The sequence below is a fragment of the Polypterus senegalus genome, chromosome 11, assembly GCF_016835505.1.
Source record: "Polypterus senegalus isolate Bchr_013 chromosome 11, ASM1683550v1, whole genome shotgun sequence".
Lineage (NCBI taxonomy): Eukaryota > Metazoa > Chordata > Cladistia > Polypteriformes > Polypteridae > Polypterus > Polypterus senegalus.
In genome coordinates this window covers 44,574,112-44,592,259 of record NC_053164.1, presented here as the reverse complement: position 1 = coordinate 44,592,259, position 18,148 = coordinate 44,574,112, and the positions used below count along the sequence as shown (strand labels likewise).

General features: G+C 41.6%; 1 protein-coding gene across 2 annotated transcripts in view; it reads left to right on the top strand.

Moving 5' to 3' along the window:
* LOC120538896 (5-hydroxytryptamine receptor 7-like) overlaps positions 1-18,148 on the top strand; it is a 173,601-nt gene that overhangs the window by 140,822 nt on the left and 14,631 nt on the right. Inside the window, exon 2 of one of the 2 annotated variants that reach the window (XR_005635532.1) lies at positions 14,052-15,858. Coding sequence is in view for 1 of the 2 variants with exons in the window: in XM_039768481.1 (XP_039624415.1) it covers positions 14,052-14,790 (739 nt within the window). In the remaining variant the exon portion in view is untranslated. Of the gene's footprint in view, positions 1-14,051; positions 16,210-18,148 lie in introns of those variants that run through there. The other variant, XM_039768481.1, reaches the window with a different exon arrangement.

Genomic DNA, 18,148 nt, shown 5'->3' with positions numbered 1-18,148 from the left:
AAAAACTGCTAACGCATTCACAATACAATAACTCACGTATTAATTTGGCGAAAGATGGGCTCAGACTAACTCGGGATTCCTTTGTCTAACCGACGCCGCACAAACCAAACATGTTTGATCATGTTTGAAAACGTTTGGGTTCCAAGTAACTACTCGTGTATGGAGACAAATTTCATGATGGAAAAATGTTTGTATACTGGATTACTTTGGAAGAGAGGCACTCGTGAACAGAGGTCTCACTGTATAAGTAATCTAGAGATGATTTAAAGCATATGGAAGAATGTGCATAGGTAACGCCATTTTATATTAGGGACTTCAGCATCCATGAATTTTGATATCCATTATGGTTTCTGGAACCATTTACCTGTGAATACCGAGGAATGACCGTGATATGTAACTGTGGAATCAGGAGATCTGCTGGGGCTGTGCCTTGCTGACGATGTAATGAAATGGCAAAGTGATACTGAAGAACATAAAGAGCTAGAATGGGAAAAGAAAGAAGAAACGTTTAGAAGTAGTGTTGTATGGGCAAGTCAGCATGTGGCCCCTTGGGTGAGTGAAGAACTGACGTATCGTTAGGCAGTTGCAGTGTGGCAGAAATGCATTCTTTTGATGTTTTCACCTCCTGCCTCTAACCATTCACTCTTTTGGTTTAATTAAAGGATTATTTTGATATACTGGCATTTGCAAAGTTCCTTTGACATTTTGACTCTAATAAGAGGCACTCTGTTGTGGTGCATGTAGACCCAAACTCATTTAATTATTGTGTCTTGGCACTTCACACAGACACTTTCAGGCCAGGCTGACAGCAAAGTAACTTTCCTTCAAGAATTTGTGTGTGTGTGTGTGTGTTTGTAAGTGTGTGTGCGTGTGTGTGTGCGCGCGTGTGTGTGTATGTGTATACGTGTGTACATTGAAGCAAAGGATGAGTTAAATGGTTGCTTGTGGTGAGAGTAGAAAAAGGAGGCAAGGATTAAATTTAATTACCCTAGCCACTATATTACAGTGTTACATTTCAGAAAAAAGCTTTTAGAAAAAATGAATAAGTATTTTAACTTGGAGATCACCACATTCCTGCCCGACTCTCTCTCAGTGCCTGAGATGTGATGTTTCTGGAGCTCTACACCCTCCCATTTTTCACTTGCACCTTATTAAACTCTGAATTGATTATCTGTTAAACACACACACACACACAGGTAAATGAAGAAGTCTTAATTCACATTAAGCATGGGGCTAATTAAGCTGAATACCTATTGATGGAGGAAGGAGACTGTGGTCCTTTCATGATTGGGGGAGCCAAAGCCTAAGCTGTGAAGTCTTTGTTAGCCGGTCGATTGCTCACATCTGCTGTTGTAGCACTGCCATCACACAATGGAGAACATCAGTGCCACACCTAAGGCTGCATTGAAACTACACAGACACCTACACAAGTGTGCATGTATTGTGGGCAAAATGAAATAAGTCGCTTTTAGTAAGATGAGGGGGCGGCACGGTGGCGGCACAGTGGCACAGTGGTAGCGCTGCTGCCTCGCAGTTAGGAGAACCAGGTTCACTTCCCTGGTCCTCCCTGCGTGGAGTTTGCATGTTCTCCCCGTGTCTGCGTGGGTTTCCTCCGGGCACTCCGGTTTTTTTCTCCCACAGCCCAAGGACATGCTGGTTAGGTGGATTGGCGATTCTAAATTGTCCCTAGTGTGTGCTTGGTGTGTTTGTGTGTGTCCTGTGGTGGGTTGGCACCCTGCCTGGGATTGGTTCCTGCCGTGTTGGCTGGGATTGGCTCCAGCAGACCCCCGTGACCCTGTGTTCAGATTCAGCAGGTGGGAAAATGGATGATTGAATAGTAAGATGAGGGAACTTACAAAAGGCTGAGGTTTTTTGCCTCAAATTCAGACTCATGAGTGGCATGCTGAAAACCTGCCATTCTAGTGTGTTGCATGCAGGCAGCTTCTCTCAGTGCCTTCTTAATTTGTGCTTGTGAGTTAGTGAAAGGCCTAACCATTACTTATCAATTAGCAAAGGCAAGAAACAAATCCTAGACACCTTGCTCCGTCTTGAAGATAATAACATGCCCATGTCCTCAGCACTGATAGTGACTGTCGTAACAGAAGTGATTGCCATTTTGAAGAAGAAGAGGCACTGTATGGTCAGGGCAGACACAAACATGCCAATCCTGATATTCCTTCCAGTATAGAAGCAAATGAGGAATACAAACGACCCTTAATAGCAATTCAGACTGTTGCCGGCCCAAATGCCTTCCACAGTATGTCCAAGATGATGAAACTTAGGGGAATCGAGAAAAGCACTAACTGTTGCAGGAGTTCCCTGCAAATATCACAATAAACATTTGGGCACTTCTTTTAGCATCAAACATTCAGCACTTGGACTAAATTTGCTAGGCTAGTCAAATTAGCAGTCATTTGAAATCTATGCCACTCATTGATGATTTTCCTTACAGTTGAATGATTGATTTCAAATAATTAGTTGATCTTTTTAAAACTCTTGACAGACTCATATGCATCCCCAAGCTTCTTTCTGAAGGCCTTAGCGAGCTCTTTTGATCATGGAATAATGACAACACACGTCAAGAGCAAAGAGAACACCAGACTGTAAATATCTGTGGTTTAAGTAAGACAGGGTCCATCTGCATAGTCCCTAAGGAGCTTCTAATCATTGGCAACAAATCTGGAACACTTAATTGCAAGTGGTGATCAATGTAGAGGTGTACTTACTTTTTCCATGTGACAAATTGGCATTTTTGTGAATACTCTGCGTCAATTTCACGTGTCATTTGTTCAAGTACACCCATATTTATCTGTAGACACTGTATGCATGAGATCTAATATTTGTCTGATGAAATATGTTGAAAAAGTCAACAATTGACTTGGGATATTCTTACTCTTTCATGTGACTGTAATATTATATTGTGTATAATTTTGTATTTTGGGCACCATGACGGTTTTGGATCCCACACCCAGCGTTTGTTTGTGAGTTTCCTCCCATATCACTTAAAGACGCAGGTCTTGCTGACTGGTGGCTCTAAATTGGTCTTGTGTGTGCGTGTGTGTGTGTGTGTGTGTGTGTGTTTGCTTGTGCATACATGTGGGTGATGGACTGACACTTTGCCCAGGATGGTTTCTCTCTATGTGTCTAGTGTTGCCTGATGAGTTGTAGCTCCTAGTAACCCTGCAACCCACTAATCCAGTTTGTGAATGTAATGAGTGTGTTCTGGATGTACTGAACGTAAATCAGTGTTTTCATTTCTTTGCAATTAAAGGACGTGATGCCCTTATCAAGAAAATCGATGTGAAAATGTTTTTATGTCATTAATGGCATTTCTTGTCGCTCTTTATTGTTGATTCACTATCTCTTTAATTAATTTTCTGTGAGTATTTAATTTTCCTGAATGCGTTTATCAACAGTTTAGTGTGGCCCCCTGGGATACGGTGCCAGTGATAACAGATAGACCGATAAAGAATCTTCTTTGTTCTCTGTGCCTCATCTTCCTTTTCGCTTTTTGCTTGCCCACTGTTAAAATTCCTTTGCCCCTTCAAAGACGCTTAGCAAGAAATCAATTCTGTCATCAGTAATAATCCAGGCAAAGCAGTCAAGAAGAGGAGTCGTGTCTGGGGAGTACGATGTGGTCAGCCGTAGGCGCATCCATTTGATTTAATGAATTACTTTAAACAGACGCACTCCTGTTAAGCGGCCAGCAATTCTCTTTCAGAATCATTTGATAATAAAAAAATCAGAGCTCTCTCAGCCATCTATTTACTATTTCTCTCTGGAAAAGCCTACCAGAGGGAAAAAAAAAATGCGGACTCTGCTGCATATCACATTCTTCATGCAGAAGCAGTCGTGGTCCGTATGCAGCATACACAGGGGTCTTAAACTCAGTACTGGAAGGCCACGCTGGCTGCCTGCATTTATTTGTGTGGAAGCTAAATCAACATTTAGATTAAAATCCTGCATTAATTGGGTTTTGTGTTTCTCTCTTTCTGAACTCAGCAGGTGGGTTTCAAATTAGCTTTGGGTTTTTAGTTTAGCAAAGATATCTTAATAACTTTCATCTTAGCCCCGGGTTGGCATTTTTCCATCTTTAGTTCTCTTAGAAAGGGGACTTTTCCATGCATATGCATTGCACCCAATTGGTATTCAACTAGCTGTATACATGGCATACCTTGCAGAAGAATGGCATTTTCTGGGTGAGGCACTGATTTTCTTTAATTCTGCTATATATCTACAGATAGTGGCAGAGCAGTTAGCACTGCTGAATCATAGCCCTTGAATCTTAGGTTATTTCCCAGTTTTTCATCATGGAAGGGTCCCAGGCTAACCTTATTCTCACTTTCAGAGTCTTTATCACATAAACCTGAACAGAATGTCCTAAATCCCCACTATAGGCCTCGTACGTTTACTCTTACCAGCATGTCTACAATCTGCACCTCCACTTATGGTTGTCATGAGTTCAGTGGGAATTACATTTTTCCTACAAACAATGCATTTTTACTAGAGAAATATCATTCTCTAATGTATGTCTTTTAAAGTGGAGAACCTAATGAGATGTATTACGCTTGCCAAGTGTTATGTAGTGTTATGGTTTAAGCTTGATTAAGTAAAATGTCAAGGGCTATCATGTTATTCTTTATGTGGTGAAGGTTGTGTGAGAATGCGTATTAAAAAAGCAAGGAGGAGTTAAGAGGGAAGTGTATGGTATGAGAGGTAATGCCTGAGCATCCACACTGGACATGAGGGAGGCACGGTGGAAATTATGTCAGATTTAAAGACACCCTGGTGTGCAGTGTTTTCATGTAGAAATTTTTCTTACTGGGCAGCTTGGCAGACAGGGCATCCTTGGTATCCAAAATGATCATTTTGAAGGAGAGAGTGGTTATATGGGTGGAAGAATGATGGGCTGAACATGACGCAACAGGTCATCAAAACTCAAGGAACACATGCAGAAACATTTGAAATGCATCTGCTCATCATGTAGGTCAAGAATATTACACTTGCCCTTCCTTTACTGCTGTTGGACAATAGGGTCTGACACTCCACCTCCTGCTTTAAAGTCAATGATAGATGGCACAACGCTTCTTCCATCAGTAGAGTTTCACATCCTCTGCTGTGACATTATTAGCTATGCGACACTGCCTAAACACTGACTCCTTTTGACTAGGAGAATATCAATGATCTAATCGAGGGGGCCGCAGAAAGTATAAATGGATGTGGTCGCTTTGTGGTGCTGTCTGCATCTTACTACTTTGATTCGTCCTCTTGTTTTTGATTTTTCCCTGTAGTTCACTTTGTGTATTTTGCTTACCCTTACTTTCTGATCCTTCTCTCCTTTTCTCTGTGCGTCTTGCAGCGTTATAACAATGGTCACTGTTACTGTTGGCAGCTACTGTGGTGAAAATACATCCACCTTTTTTTTATCTCTAAGACCCCAGACGACACAACTGAGTAGCAAAACAAGCAGGACAGAAGGTTTACACCTTTATTCATGCACTATAAATTAAAATTCTCTAACTTATGGTTCCCAGTTGTGCCCAAAACAGAAGCAAAAGTAAAATGAGTGTGGCAATATAATTCCAGTACGACCTGGATGGATAGCAGCTGATCTTGCTAGGAGTCTAGCCAAACGATATTCCTAGATCAGTGACTCTTAACCCTTTTTGAGTATTGGACGCCTTTAAGAATCTGATGAAAGCTGCGGACCCCCTTCCCCAGAAATATTCACATAAACACACACACACTTGCACGTGCATTTCTCCATACTGCACCCTCATGCACACTGCACACACATCACTTTTCAGCCAGCCACACATGAAAGAAATTGCGGTCAATTAATCCTCACCAGTATATGAGAAGTTAGCCATGATAAACCGTGGAATATGAGAATTAGCACTTGCTCTTATGGAGTGGCGGTCGTGCAGAGAATGATGACACATGTCTAAATGGTAAACCTGGGCCAACAGCTAGTCAAGAGATGCCCAGAAGTCGGTGCTGCAAGCATTGGTAGAGTGAGTTTTCTTTCAATGGGACACCGTTGATTGGGACAAAAGGGAAGGCTGTATGGTGACAGCTATTTTTCTCGTGTGACATTTTTCTCACTGTTATTTTTCTTGCACTTTTATTTTCTCACGAGTATGTAACTCATGCATTAGGCTCAGGAGAGATAAATACTTTTGAGAAAAATAATGGCAAGAGACATAACGCGTGAGAAAAATCACATGAGAAAGTTCACGCAAGAAACAACAGTATCAGGCTGTATAGTGAGTATAAATGTTCATTTTTATCTGACTCCCTGAAACCCATCCATGGACCCCATAAGGGTTCATGGACCCCAGGCTAAGAATACCTGGCCTAGATAATCAGGTGGAATCCTGAGCCTGCGTGGTCTCTTGGTGGAATAAGATCTTTGTAAGCTAAACTTTCTTATGAGCTTATGCTTGTCTTGTGCTTCCATGGACCAATGGGACATCATAAAGTAGGAGCCAACTCCCCTCTCATGTTCAGACTTTGTGCCTTTACCTATCCTGTTTAGGTATTACTCATGTCCTTGAGCCTTCTACCAAATCACTGTAGTCCTTGGGCTATGTCAAACTTTTTTTATCCTTTCTGGCTTACAACAGGCCACCAAGTTATATGTGATATTCCCCAAGTAGAAAAGGCATAGCAAGATCTTATGCATTAATGGTTCTGACCTGGTATGTGGTAAGTACAGCAGGTTACAAGATCTTATCTATTATTTGAGTAGAATAGATAACAAAGATTCATGTCTTAATATTATAGGTAAAGTAGGAAAGGAAATCACACCCAACAACTCTTTAAAAATACATCATCATGTCACTCCATGTATCACTAAACTGGCAAGCAGCCTGGCACCGGTAGGAACAGTTCAGGTCCTCCATGAACCTGAATGGTGTTTCAGAATACATGGATGCGAAGATGAACGTTTCTGCAATGTCCACGTTCATTTTTTTTGAGCTATGATCTTCAACTTCACCAGTTAATTTGTGTCATGTTTTGCTTGTTAGCATTTTGAAAATAACATTGGTAGGTTCAACTTACTTAACTAATGGATGTTGACCAACTTTAGCCCTCCTGAAATTTTAGTCAGTTCACCTATGACCTGTGAAAATGCTGAACATTTTGGCTGAAAATACAATATAGGATGGTCTCGGGTCACAGCTATCGCAGATATAAACAAGCACATAAAACGCCCAATTTTCTTTTCAACTGAAGTTCATTTCAATTTAGACTCCATTGCTTCTGTCTACCTATTGGCATCATGTAATTTCCCTTGACTCTTTATCAGTAAGAGTTCTGCTCAAAAACAGAAGAGTTCTGGACTCCCATTGGCAAAGGTTCTTGGGATTTTATTTCATATGCCGCCCTTGTTTGCACTAAAGCAGCACCTCCCGACTGAGGGTACAAGTGACTTTATTCCACATCATTAGTCCAACGTGAACACACTAGTAGTGTTCATACTCTCAATTTTTGGCTCACCTTATGCTTGTGTGTCACACTTTTCTCATCTGAATGCCATAAACTCAAGCACGCCATCCTTCATTAGTAATGACAGACTACGGCAGAGCCTCAGCATTATCCTTACCTCATATCAACCCGACTGTGTTATAATTGCAAAGTCTAAACAATGCAACTTTCCTTATTGATGGAATTGCTTGAGAGATTAACATTTATGTCTGCATCTGTCGTTGTCATTTAGACAAATCTGACTTAACTGCTTTATATTAGATCTCAGCTTTGTTTCTCCTGCAATTAAGCCATTGTTGAAAACTTTCTCTTAAGTAAAATGTGGAGTTTATGTCTGAAATGCAGTTGAATTAACTGTAATGTCAATACTTTCAAGACTTCACCGGTTATTTTGATCTCTGGTCATTTTTATGAATACGTTTGATCAAAGCAATTGTGATTTGCCTGTTTTATCCTTACAGTTAACAGCTTTGTAATTGCACTTATTTGAAAGATCAATTTGCTTCTTAAATGCATACACCTTAATGAATATAGACGTCAGGTCACTAGCAAGTCATTTGCAGATGGGCCTGTGGATCAGCGCAGTACTCCCTTGTGTTTTCTCAATGTGGCCCTTTAAAATATAAAGTTAAATAGCCCTGGTGCAAACTGTGACAATCTCATACAAATTCAGACCAAAGCTGATGTCACATTAGGTGACTTTTAGTCATTGGACACGCCATACTTGCTGACAGCTGTTGTTGAACTCGTTGGCGTGCCTTGTCACTTTAAATGACTGCAAATCACTAAGTATGTCAAATTTTCTGATTGTGTACCGAAATTCCAATATAGCCCTGCTCGCCATTTTTGGGAGAGCCAATTGTGTGCTGTGTGACAGAGCTGGGGCTGTATGAAGGTTTAACAGATACGGCGAGTTCAGCTGTAATCTCTGCCCTCTTTTTTATTTTTTCAATTCTGTCGTGGTATATAAAACATAAGACCGAGCTTCTCATCTGTTTGTGAGGTCCAAAGTGCCTATGTTCCTTAATTCCTTGTCACTGCATTCAATGGCTTGTACCCTCGGATGAACATTCATTGGCTGTCAGCTGTCATACATACACACAGAGCCCCCCGCCCTTATGACTAAAGACAAAATTAATCCCGTTTGATTTTTTTATAGTGACATGCAGACTAGGTGGAGTGAGTTGCGGGGTATATCATATTAGATGACCGGCTATACAAGAGCACACACTGCCCAATGCCTCCGACTTGCTAAGACTTGCTAAGATTATGTAAATGAAGACTGAAAATTGCAGGAAAACTTATCAAATATGACATGGCCTTAACATGTCTAAATAATTTTCAGCAATTAGCATTTGCTGTTTCAGCTTCCAGTGTAATTTTCTGGGCAGAACGAAGGATAGGTGACTCATTAGTGTGAGTTAAAGGGGTTTCATGCTGGCAATAGTTTACCAGCGACAAAGTCACAACCAAGCAGGCACAAGGAAGAGACAAAATCTACAGGCTGCCATCAGGGAGGAGATGGAGAGAGAGAGAGAGAGAGAAAGAGACAGAAACTACTATGGCGTGCCATGCCTTGTTTGTGTGCTTCAGGCCATTCAAGAATATTGGGCTCAAGACTAAAAGAGAGATGGCCTGGATGAGGATGGGCAGGTGACCCAGCTATTGACAGGAACGTTTGAGCATCTCTATGAAGAGAAAAGAGGGAGAGAGAGAGGCCAAGGTGCAGAGGCAGATCTGCCATCGGTGGATTCTAATCCAGCCCCCCACCCAGCCTGATTATACAATCGAGTCTACACACACCAAAATAACCAAGGGACCCCCCGGCCAGTGGCGTAGCATCGTGGGGCGGCAGGGGCGGCCCGCCCCGGGCGGCACTTTTAGGGGGCAGCAAAGAATTACTGTATATTTTAGTCTTTTAAATTGAAATACCTAAATAAGGGGGCGGCAAAATTTTCCTCCACCCCGGGCGGCTGACACCCACGTTACGCCACTGCCCCCAGCACCATGAAAGGATCAAGTCTTGCTTGTTTTGCTGTCCTGTCAGAGAGTTCTACCTTCTAAACTCCTTTCATTAAAATAACATTTACAACTTAGTTTCTCTGGACCCTCTTATTTTAATTCAGCATCATGGCAGACCAGTGATCATCTTAAAAACATGGCACTGGAAATTTCCATTACAGGGTACTCTCACTCACTCAGATCAGAGCCACATTGCCTATAAAAAGTATTTACCCCCGCAGACGTTTTCACTTTTTATTGTTATACAACATTAAATCACAGTGAATTTTTTTTGACATCAATCAACAGAAAATGACTCTATAATGTCAAAATGAAAACAGATCTTTGCAAAGTGGTTTAAGTTAAATAAAATAAATAATACACAAAATAATTGATCTCCTAAGTATTCACCCTGTTAATTCAGTATTCAGTAGATGCACCTTTGGCAGCCATGACAGCCCTGAGTCTGTGCACAGGTCTTTATCAGTTTTGTAGTGTACATCAGCACACTGCAGTTTTCACCATTTCTTCTTTGTAGATCTGCTAACAGGGGGATAAAATTAATGAGCCACTGCATGAAGTTATGAGAAAGAGTAGTGGAAGCTCGGTTAAGAAAGGAGGTAATGATTAGTGAGCAGCAGTATGGTTTAATGCAAAGAAAGAGCACATATTTGCTCTGAGGGTATTGATGAAGAAGTATAGAGAAGGCCAGAAGGAGTTACATTGCATCTTTGTGGACCTGGAGAAAGCATATGACAGGGTGCCTCGAGAGGAGTTGTGGTATTGTATGAGGAAATCGGGAGTGGCAGAGAAGTACGTAAGAGTTGTACAGGATATGTACGAGGTCTGTGGTAGGAATGATGGATGTATTCAATGTGGAGGTGGGATTACATCAGGAATCGGCTCTGAGCCCTTTCTTATTTGCAATGGTGATGGACAGGTTGACAGATGAGATTAGACAGGAGTCCCTGAGAACTATAATGTTTCTGATGACATTGTGATCTGTCGCGATAGTAGGGAGCAGGTTGAGGAGACCCTGGAGAGATGGAGATTGTCTCTAGAGAAGAGAGGAATGAAGGTCAGTAGGAACAAGACAGAATACATGTGTGTAAATGAGAGGGAGATCAGTGGAATGGTGAGTATGCAAGGAGTAGAGTTAGCGAAGGTGGGTGAGTTTAAATACTTGGGATCAACAGTACAGAGTAATGGGGATTGTGGAAGAGAGGTGAAGAAGAGAGTGCAGGCAGGGTGGAATGGGTGGAGAAGAGTCTCAGGAGTGATTTGTGACAGACGGATATCAGCAAGAGTGAAAGGGAAGGTCTACAGGACGGTAGTGAGACCAGTTGTGTTATATGGGTTGGAGACGGTGGCATTGACCAGGAAGCAGGAGACAGAGCTGGAGGTGACAGAGTTATTGATGCTAAGATTTGCATTGGGTGTGATGAGGATGGATAGGATAAGAAATGAGTACATTAGATGGTCAGCACAAGTTGGACAGTTGAGAGACAAAATCAGAGAGGCAAGATTGCGTTGGTTTGGACATGTGCAGAGGAGAGATGCTGGGTATATTGGGAAAAGGATGTTAAAGACAGAGCTGCCAGGCAAGAGGAAAAGAGGAAGGCCTAAGAGAAAGTTTATGGATGTGGTGAGAGAGGACATGCAGGTGATGGGTGTGATAGAACAAGATGCAGAGGACAGGAAGATATAGAAGAAGCTGATCTGCTGTGGCAACTCCTAACAGGAACTGCCGAAAGAAGAAAAATAAGACTTCTTTGTAGAACTGCTGAAGCGCTGTCAGGCGTCCTGGAGATGGGATTGAACAGCTTTTATCAAGTCCATTTACAAATTCTTCAAAAAGAGTGAGATCTGGACTCTGACTTGGCCACTCCAGCACATTACCATTGTTGTTTTTAAGCCATTTCTGGATAGCTTTGGCTTTATGCTTGGTGTTGTTGTCTTACTTGGAAATGAAACTTTCTCCCAAAACGCAGGTTATTTGTTGACTGTATCGGGTTTTCCTATAGGGATTTCCTTCATTTTTCTACATTCATTCCCCAACCTCCAAAGCTTTTCAGGGCCAGCCACAGTGAAGCGCCCCCACAGTATGAAGCTGCCTCCACCATGCTTCACAGTAGGGATAGTGTCTTTATGGTAATGTGCAGTGTAACGTGGAATTTAGTGCCTCATTTTGATCTCACCAGACAATTGACTGACTTTAGAGTTCTACCCATGTGCCTTCTGGCCAACTCTCAGTGCATTTTTTTATCAGTAGCTTTCTCTTTGCCACTTTCCCATAAAACTGAACATGTGAAGCACCAATGTAGCAGTTGTTTTCTGCACAGTCCCTCCAATGTGAGCCTCTGTAGCTTGTAACTCCCCCAGAATTCTCATAGGTGTGTTGGTGGCCTCCTTCACTAGTCTTCTTCCTGCAAAATCACTCAATCTTTGTGAACAACCAGCTCTCGGCAGATTTACAGCTGTGTCATACATTTTCCATTTCTTAATGGTTGATTTAATGGGACACCGAATGACATTCAGTGACTTGGATATTTTCTTGTCCCCATCCTCTGACCGGTACTTTTTAATCAACTTTTCACAAGTTCCTTGGTGTTTTCTATTTTTTCCCCATTGTATAGAGTAGGTTGCAATACTGAAAAACCACAAGCAGGACCTTCCAGATATGAAGCATTTAGATTACAATCAATGGAAACCCCAGACAGGTGATCTCCATTGAACTAATTCTGTGACTTCTAAAACCATTTGGCTGCACCAGTGGTGATTCAAGTGTGATCACTTATATAGCCCAAGTAGTTTTTGTCTTAATTAACTTGAAATTCTTTCACCCTTTTTTTTAACTTTTTTAGTTCATTTCCAGGTCACTGGAGCCAAACTTTTTCCAGGCACAAGTAATCATCCCTAGGTGGGGCGTCACTCACTTGCATTCGGCCAATTAGCCTAGCAGGCATATCTTTATGATGTACAAGAAAAAGCAGTTGAGCACCTGGACCTACAAAGTCATAGGGAAAATGTGCAAACTCCACATAGGCAATGAACGGGCAGCACTTACCACTGTGCCATCACGTTACACCCATGGCTGTGCAACTTTTCCTCCAGTTGCTCCTGTTTTCTTCACACATCACAAAGTTTTGTATCTTGGGTTCATGGTTCACTCTGTACTGGCCCTTTGTGTGTGATGACCTGGCATCCCAACCAGGGTTAGCTTCCTGACAGGGCCCTAAACTGGATAAAAGTATTTAAAAAATAGATGAATGGCCATTTCAAGTTCAGGAAATTTGAGGGAAGGCATAAAAATGAGAGAGCTCTGTAGATGCAAGCCCATCACCTTCATTGAGCTGTCTGGTTGAGTGGTCAAATTTGACCTGAGTTTTCAGTGACATTCCGTGTTTTATTCCTCCTGAACACAGTTGACCACTTTGGTGTGCCTGTGTGTATGAGTGTCAGGATGTCAGTCTGTGGATGCAATAACTCCAAAAAGATCCCTCAATCCAAATGAAACGTGGCACAGTTATTAGCATTGTAAAATGATAGAAGTCTATGAATTTTCACCAAATCACACCCCAGAGTAAATGCTTCCATGGTCCTTGGTGTTGTATAGGTAGAGCTGCCGCCAGTGACAGCAGGTGTTCCTGCAAGGTCTGTAAAGATATACCAGAAAACACCAGACTGGCTGCCTTCTCCAGCATGCTTGAGAGTCGGCACCATGCTGCCCTCTAGTGGCCTGGGGAATCTCAAAATGACTAATAGGATTTCATCCAATTGAAAATAGGGTCTTGCGTGACACCCAGATGGAGAGGTAGTGTCCCCTGTAAATCTATATGGGAAAAACAGATGTGTAATATAATATACTAATAGTAATTAAAGCTTGCATCATACAAATCGCTTTGTTTTTCTCATGGAATGGATAACACAGTTGTCATAATAGTATATACAGGAAAGGAAACATAATAGAATACTAATGGTGTACTTAGGAGCTGCTGTAATAATTTTAAAGTTTCAAATAATTGTGCAGGGGAAAGTAAGACATTTGAACTAACAAAGAATAACAAAGGATAGAAAAAGACAACAACTACTTCTTCCTCTTCTTCTTTCGGCTAATGTGTTTCGGGGTTGCCACAGCGGATCATCTTTTTCCATAATAGAGAAAGACAATGTTTATTATTAAGGGACACTGGCTATATAATCAGCTGGCAATTAAAAACTCTAAGGAAATAAAAAGATGTTGTTATGCTTCCAGGCGAAATCAAATAAATGCACAGCTTAATATATGAGAAAGTTACTGTAGACATGGTACAAAATAATCAATAACTATTTTATCAAAGAAGATATTAATAAGGGATAGTTTCATTTGACCTTATTCCTAAAACTTCTATTAATCTTTATAGATAATGTTAGCTGCATGGAATGAAAGAATAAAACACTTCAGTTTTAATATCACTGAGATAGTGTTGGCATATTTAGCATAACATGTAAGTGAAACCATCATAAAAGAAACTATTTGAAATTTATTAAGTTTTTTGTCATTTTTCTGTCTCTTTCAGGTATCTGGGCATCACACGACCTTTGACCTATCCAGCCAGGCAGAATGGGCAGTTGATGGCCAAGATGATTATGGGGGTTTGGCTGGTGTCAGCGTCCATCACTCTTCCTCCATTCTTCGGCTGGGCTCAGAATGTCAACACTGAAGGCTTGTGTCTGATCAGCCAGGATTTTGGCTACACCATCTACTCCACTGGAGTTGCCTTCTACATCCCCATGGTGGTTATGCTCGTCATGTACTATAAAATCTTTAAAGCTGCTCGCAAGAGTGCAGCCAAGCACAGGTTCTCCGGCTTCCCTCGGCAAAAGGACCTGGAAACTGTGGCCAACGATGGACTCAAGATGCAACGGCTGAAGCCACCTGGGATGGCGGAGGAGTGTGCTGCCTTGTCAAGGTTCCTCGGCCGGGAACGCAAGAATATCTCCATTTTTAAACGAGAGCAGAAGGCTGCCACCACCCTTGGTGTCATTGTCGGGGTCTTCACCATCTGTTGGTTGCCTTTTTTCATCCTGTCGACCGCAAGGCCCTTCATTTGTGGCATTGAGTGCAGCTGTATCCCAATTTGGCTGGAGCGCACCCTTCTTTGGTTTGGCTACACCAACTCACTCATGAATCCCTTTATTTATGCCTTCTTCAACCGAGACTTGCGTTCAACCTATAAAGATCTCCTCCGCTGCCGATATCGCAACATTAACCGACGGCTCTCTGCAGTGGGGGTGCACGAGGCCTTGAAGGTGTGAATGTAGTCACACTGAGCTCTACTGAGACGTACTGTCTCATGTGCAAAGTAACCCTTGTGGAGTAAATGGTCCTCATTCTGAGACAAGAGGTGGCAGAGTGAGATTGCATCTACAATACACATCCATAAACTGTGTCGATGACGGTCAACGTAAAAGGAACAGCATTTACAGCGCCTGCTTAACCAAGAATTCTGCTTCTTACAAGCACTCCACACAGGGCACAGCCAGTCAAAATGGTGACTGAAGAAAAACTGGACAATGGTGGCTTTCACATATGATCACAAAAATTGGACTCTACACATTCCTTAGCAGGACGCCGAAGCAGGAGTAAAAAGAGGTACGGTGTGCACAGGCCTTGATCGATGCCTGAAGGAGACCTGAAGAAATCTGGGTGAATGTCTGATAAGATGAAACTGTCCGTTTGCTTAGACTCCTGCTAAGATGTGTGGGCCTCAGAAGAACGGGAGACATTCCAGCGTACAGGCTGCTGGCATTCTTCACAATATCCATATTGCCATTTGTTTTCATTTCTCATTGATCATCAAAATGCAAATATGACATATGCTGCCTTAACTTTGGAAAATAACTAATATGGCTTTAAGGTGTGAAGGAGCATGCTTTCTAGTTTGGCCCAGTCTAGTGAGCTACCACCCTCTTGTCCATTTACGATAGAAGACTTTAGGTCAGTGCCAGCTGATATGGAACCTGGAGGCCCGGAATGTTCCCAGCATGGCAGGCGTAGTGATTCAAGAGTTTGAGGGCTGACCATGGAGGCCTAAGCTGGAACAAGTTGGCGATACTTACAGAGGATTGTTCATGTTTGCAGTGGAACTGAGTGATTCCGGTCCTTTTCTTTTTTTGTAAATCTTCACATTGAGTGCTAAACATATTGAAATATAAAAAAAAAAAAAATAAAGATATATGCAAGACAGAATGGTGAGAAATGTTTCTGACATCAAAGTTACCTGCAATCTTCAGACAGAAAAAAATGATAAGTGGTGTTTCTCTTCAAGCCAAGCTGTGATTAAAGTGGGTTGGGAGCAGAGTCAGTGGTGACCCAGGATCAAAGTACAGTATATCTCATTTCATCAGTTGTCATATTCTAGTTGGGGTAGAGCCTAGGTAGGAAGTGTACCAGTTCATCACATTGGCCAATTTGTTGTCATTACCCATACTAACCTACATGTCTTGTGAGAGGATAAACTGGAAACCCGGAGCAAACTTGACAAAGACCCCCCGAGAACACCCAAACAAGGATTCAAACCCTGAAAAACTCAAACTGTGAGGCTGCAGGGCTAGTTGGTGCAACACTCCCAAATGAATAAATTTGTCAAAATTAGCACTTTGTGGACATTGCTGCAAATGCAAACTTGCTATTAAACATTTACCAAGCAAAGATGTTAACTGGCTTACCTCAGAGATCTTTAGGCAAAGCAGCGAGTCAACCTTGAAAGGTAAACCAATACATTTAGGGGCACACTCACTTTTCCGATCATCCATAAGTTCTGGTAACTGCCTTAGTCCAATGCAGAATTTGACAGAGCAGAAGCTGCAAAACAAAATTAGCCATGGAGGGGGAAATCATTATATTGCTGGGCTACCATCACACTCAGTTCTTCATCAGCCCATCAGTTCTGTTACCTAATTTAGTTCTATAGAGAGTCACACAGAGCAGGGGCCTATTCTGTGATTGTGATGCCACCTTCACATAAGCTTGGACTCCCAACATCTGAAGTCTTCCCTGAGTGATCAATGTGAGATGGTGGAGCGACACAGATCAAAATTTTAGTAAAGTATAAAAAATATTTACTGTACTCTATGGGTCCTAAATCCCAATCTTGTTTAAAGCAGTAAATTTACAAAAAAATCAGTTCTTGTGCACTAAAGCATTTAAAAATGAGAGGTAAATAAGAAAAATGATTAAAGATGACAAAAGCTAATTGTTTCCTTACCCATCTTTCTTTTTCCCTCATAAGTTACTCAGGGCAAAAAGACCTCACTCATCTTTATACCTGTATAAAATCCAATGTCTGTCTGACTGTCTGTCCGCTTTTAACAAGAGAACTACTTAACAGATTTAGATCAGGTTTTTTTCTATAGTTTGCTTGAACATTCTGGTTGATTTTGTGTCCACTCTCATCGCACTAAGTATCATAGTTCGCTTGAGGCAGTGTTTTATTTCTGCGAATCCGAGAGAGATGCAACGGGCTGAGGGGAGGGGGGTAGGGACCTCCTCACTCACGCACCAGCCTCGGGGCATATCTCACATCCACATAGTTAGTGAACAAGAGAACTACTTAACGGATTTAGATCTTTTTTTTCTAGAATTTGCTTGAACATTCCTGTTGATTTTGCGACTTTTCTGTTTGTGCTAAGAATTATAGTTCGCTTGCAGGAGCGCTATATTCACACTAATGCCTTGGACACTACTGACCATGAAATATTGCTGATGTGGCTTGAACATCTTGTTGGGCTTAAAGGGGCTGCTCTTAACTGGTTCAGGTCATATCTAATTGGTAGAGACTTTTCAGTGACTTTAAATTCCTCTTTTTCTTCTACTGCTCCTCTTAAATATGGTGTTCCTCAAGGATCCATTTTGGGTCTTATTTTATTCTCTATTTACCTTCATCTTATTGGAGCTATTTTTAGGAAATTTAACATTTCTTTTCACTGCTATGCTGATGACACTCAGGTTTAAATTCCTGGCTGCAACTCTGGAATAATTCAACTGCTCATCTGTCTTTCTGAACTAAGATCCTGGATGGCTAATAATTTTCTTGATCTGAATCAAAATAAAATGGATGTGCTTATAGTGGGTCCATCAGCTAAAGCACAAATTGGTCTTGGACTTCTCAGCTCTTTCTCTGTCTTTTGCAAACCTCAAGTCCGCAATCTTGGTGTTATCTTTGACAGTAACCTCTCTTTTGAGAAACAAGTAAATTCTGTAGTCAAGAGTTACTTTTTCCAACTTCGTCTATTAGGCTAGATCAAGCCTGTTTTATCTTCTAGGGATCTTGACAAAGCTACTCATGCTTTTATCTTCTCTCACCTTGATTACTGCAACTCGCTGTATTCTGGGATTAGCAAATCTGTTACGCAGGTTACAGTTGGTCCAGAATGCTGCTGCTCGCTTTCTGGTTGGGGCAAGAAAGTATGACTCTGTTTCTCTAATATTAGCTTCTTTACACTGGCTGCCTGTCAGTTTTCGAATTGATTTTAAAATCTTGTTGCTAGTTTTTAAATCTTTACATAGGCTTGCTCCTGCTTGTTTATCCAAATTGTGTGTTTTACACCAGCCATCAAGAGTGCTTAGATCTTCTGGTCAGTTGTCTCTTGTTGTCCCTTGTACCAAATGTAA